The following is a 4,283-nucleotide window of genomic DNA, read 5'->3' as shown; positions in this document are numbered from 1 at the left end:
AACATATTTTTATGTCATATGATAATGGTGACAGTGATCATGACGATTTGAAGCATGATAAAAAATAGCATAATGGGAAGATGGAAATGATTATACACAATCATGTATTGTTAAAATTTATGTTAACAATGAAGAGCATAGGTTTTAGATAAACACAATAACAGTTGAAATAATACAACAGAACAATGATTAAAAACGTGATGAGTATTACTCATAAACAGCTTTAACATTGTCACAAAAATAATTTGTAAGATGATGATAATATAGAGCTATTCATAGTGACAAGAAACCCAAGACAACATGAACAATAAACACTGTTGTTTTTAACATGATTTGTTTTATAAAATGAAGAGAAATTAAGAGAACATGACATGATTAATGTAATCATCATACATTTATTCCCTGCGGTCTGGAGACCGCAGGGTATTGGTACGCGTTTAACTTTTGAGGCATGGAGGAGCACGTGACCTGTTTTCGGTACATGGAGGAGCATGTGATCTGTAAACCGTATATGATTGGTTAATTGACCTTTTCGAAAACCCAGCTAAATACCGTTTGCCGTTACGTTACGGATTTACCTGTAGGGAATTAGTCCGAATTATTCCTAATTGAGAACAAAAATCTATTACGTGATATTTCTAATTTTCTGCCATAATAAATAGAGTTATTTTCTGCATAAACTTGTGTGTTTACTTTATTTATTTTTTGCTCGGAATTATTCATAAAATGGTAGGCCTGTTTAATCATTTTCTTAAAAAGAAATAATTAATAATTGTTTTATGTTCGACCTTCTCCGGTCTACAACGGTCACATGCAGTTTCCAAAGACCTTCTTCTATATTGTTCGATTATTGTCAACTATATTCCTGTTACAAACGTTTATTTATCCCCCCCCCCAAACAATGTTGAAAATAGTTAAATGAAATATCTTTATATCATTAAAATGTTCACCGCAGGAAACCATTTTACTTGTATATAATCTGGCATTACTTTTGTTCATTATATAGAGTCACCCCATGACAATACCAACATAATGCGTTTGTGACCAGCATGGATCCAGACCTGCCTAAATTATATTTTGGGTTGAGATAACATATTACTTGCAGCTTTATATGATGTAACCATATCAACACCAATAAAGTTTTGAGACAACCATAAAGACCGGCAGGTAAACAACAAAATGTAGCAGATTTATTACTGTTCTAAGTTGAGCATATTAATAAAAATATTATTCGAAATGTATCGGTACGGAGAGTAGTGTCTCAATATCAATATGTTTCTTTGTAACCATATTCCCAAGTTAAAAGGTCTATATTGCAAAGTATTATAAAAATTATAATGATAAACCAAGTGTGTTTACATTCTTAGATATGATTCAATCAGGATATAGAACTGGGCTTTTTAAATAAGCATTATACTGTAAAAATGTATTATCTAAGACACACTCAAATGAGAGTCAGAAAAAAAATCTTAAAAAAAACGCTAAAAAAATTTAGTATGATTATAATAATGTACGTTTTATGCTGCTATTGTTTTAAGTCAACAATACTGTATTACTAAATCTTTGTTCAGAATGATAAAATATAGTTTTATATTATTCACGTTCAAGACTTATATAAACTCTCGAATGATTATGTGATTTATGTTTATATATGTGTGTATGTAATTAACAATAATGTACTTTGTATACGTCGAAATAAACTTTATTTTCTGCTGAATATTAAAGATATACTATGCTCAAATTTGATATTAGAAAATATTGTTAATTGCTAAACAGTCCCTTTGTACATAAAAATAAACATGTTTTGACTCCAAACAAAGTAAATATGTTAAAAATTCAACACACTATAGGTAGTCACAATAATATTATATAGTGTTGTTAAAAAAACTGGCAGTTTTTTTTTTGTTGTTGTTTGTTTATTTTTTTTTCCCAGAAAATACCAACTTTACTTGATCTGTAATTGGGAACGCAGCTTCCCATATATAGTTTATACATTCTGCTATTCAAATTATGCATAATCAGTAAGAAATTCATAGATTTAAACAAATTTCTGTTATTAAAATATTTTTCTCAAGGATGAGCATAGGATATCTTTAACCTGCGTCACGTAATAATGTATTTTGCACGTTATAAAGTTTGTGGTCATATCGTAAAACTATAATGATCAATGAACGCCACGCGTTAATTGTTGAAATGTAATATAAAGAAATACGTTGTGATAATGATATAATGTCAAAGACAAAGGGACATAATGTGATGATTTTTCTTCATCTGATAATAATTGACAGATTTGTATCTAAATACAGGGGCTTTGTGAGTCTTTCAAATGTCATTTATTTATTCTAACATTATTTCCAGAACGGTAACAAAATTTTTTTCTGACATCTCAATCCTGCATTAATCTCTTTTGTTTTCAGAATATTGTAATATAGTCTGTCTTTGAACTGCGAAAGTTTAGTTATCAGAATTTGGATGTATAGTCTGTTGTCTCCATCACTAGCCCTTCACCTAAGCCTGAATCCGTGTCTTTTTTATCGTCAGTTTCAATTGTACCATTGTCCGGTTTATTGTCATTCACAACATTTCCATCCCCAAAAAGGAAATAATTTACATTTGTAAGTCCATTTTCTACTGCAGAAACGCCATTCCTACCTTCATCCGCAACTTCACATTCGAATTCGGTTTCGAGCGCGTTTGGCACAAATGAACCAATAGTTTCACATCTCGCGACGAGTGCAACGCGACTCTCACGTGCGCGTAATGTAGACCTTTTCTTATATTCGGATTCAAAGTCAGCTGATGCATTTGGTGAATTTCTATTGGCTACACAATTTATCAGATCTTTAAATCCCTTTCGGAAGTTTTCGTTCAAGCCGGCGTAGATTACTGGATTTACAGCGGCATTGGTGTACAGGAGCAGGACGGCCCCAAAGTCTAGCGTTGAGTACCAGTCAGGCAGCTTAAAGAGCAAATAAATAACAAACTATTACCGTCACTTTTATTCCCATTTAAATAAAAAGGTTCAAACAAAGTATCGTTAAATTCTGTTTCTACTGCCACGTGTGACGTACTTCTGATTTTCTTAACTTATTCGACCTACTAGTAGTTCAGTTAAAATGGCCTAATGACTCCTTTAATAATTTTGACAGAAATAGTATAAAAGCACGTGTTTTATGCGAATCAATGTAAGATATGTATTTCTTAATAAATTACATAACATAGGAAAATGACATCCACTTAGGACCTTTGCATTAATATAATGTTAGATTAGATTAGATTATATTACGGGTTATGTATAATATTTATTGAACTCGACATATGCTTGTTTTATTTGATTTAACCCGTTCAGCAATTTCAATAAGTAGTACGCCTCATCCAATATCCTCTTTTAAAATTAATTTGGTAGTTAATTCTGTTACTATTTTGTAACAGTATCTACAAAACTAGTTCACGGTTGCAAGTATGTACAATAAGATTCGGAAGAAGGAAGGATAATTGTTTAACTCTACAAATATGTTGCTCTCCTTAAGGCGTACATCTCCATAAAATAATATAGATTCGAGTTCCAGGAATGTACTGTTTAAGCGTACAGACGTACGGAAGGTAAATGTTTTTTTTTTAGCTGCCTGCTTATGTGAGTGATACTGTATGAAGCTGTATTGAAGTCAATTTTATATAAAAAAATTATGACTTCAACAGTGATTTAAAAAAAAGCCATTAACTAGTGCATTCAAACATAAATTAAGATAAAAAAATTAATCATATCAAACGAACCGTATATCCCTGTGGTGTTGATGTGAACAGGAAGTATATTCGAATCGTCTGAAACGGTACAGCGCACACAATAAATGCAATCAGCACTGAAAACAGCATTAGCACTACCTAAAATAAATATAATCGTATTCAGTTGAGCCGCGTCATGACAAAACCAACATAATGGGTTTGCGACCAGCATGGATCCAGGACCAGCCTGCGCATCCGCTTCAGTCTGATCAGGATCCATGCTGTTCGCTTACAGACCCTATGACAAGTAAAGAAATTGATAGCAGAACAGCAATGGAATCCTGATCAGACTTCGCGGATGCGCAGGCTGGTCTGGATCCATGCTGGTCGCAAACGCAATTATGTTGGTTTTGTCATGACGCGGCTCATTTATAAATATATAGCGCAGTCAATAAGAGTATATATATATTAACAGTAACAGTCGTAAAGTATATATGCTGACAGGCACTTACATAACGCTTGTATTGTACTTGTTCAAATGGTATTATTTGTACTTTTGC

General features: G+C 32.4%; 1 protein-coding gene across 1 annotated transcript; it reads right to left on the bottom strand.

The window, feature by feature from the left end:
- Positions 1–1,911: 1,911 nt before the first annotated feature.
- Positions 1,912–3,878, bottom strand: LOC132748077 (substance-P receptor-like). The gene is made up of 2 exons (XM_060737620.1): positions 3,775–3,878; positions 1,912–2,959 (listed from the first exon to the last, which is right to left on the bottom strand). Exons 1-2 carry the CDS (start codon positions 3,871–3,873, stop codon positions 2,462–2,464), a joined length of 597 nt encoding a protein of 198 aa, XP_060593603.1. The 5' UTR covers positions 3,874–3,878; the 3' UTR covers positions 1,912–2,461.
- Between the last annotated feature and the right edge of the window lie 405 nt (positions 3,879–4,283).

This window comes from Ruditapes philippinarum, unplaced genomic scaffold (genome assembly GCF_026571515.1).
Source record: "Ruditapes philippinarum isolate M1 unplaced genomic scaffold, ASM2657151v2 ctg6308_1_1_1_1, whole genome shotgun sequence".
Taxonomy (NCBI): Eukaryota; Metazoa; Mollusca; class Bivalvia; order Venerida; family Veneridae; genus Ruditapes; species Ruditapes philippinarum.
Note: the sequence above shows the minus strand (reverse complement) of the source record. Positions and strands in the feature narration are given on the sequence as shown.

What these genes read in the sequence shown, in the direction of transcription:
- LOC132748077 (XM_060737620.1), bottom strand. Translation starts at nt 3,873, where the DNA reads ATGCTGTTTTCAGTGCTGATTGCATTTATTGTGTGCGCTGTACCGTTT. An exon ending in CAACACCACAGGGATATACG is followed by an intron (nt 2,960 to 3,774) that starts GTTCGTTTGATA and finishes TTGCTCTTTAAG; the next exon opens with CTGCCTGACTGGTACTCAAC.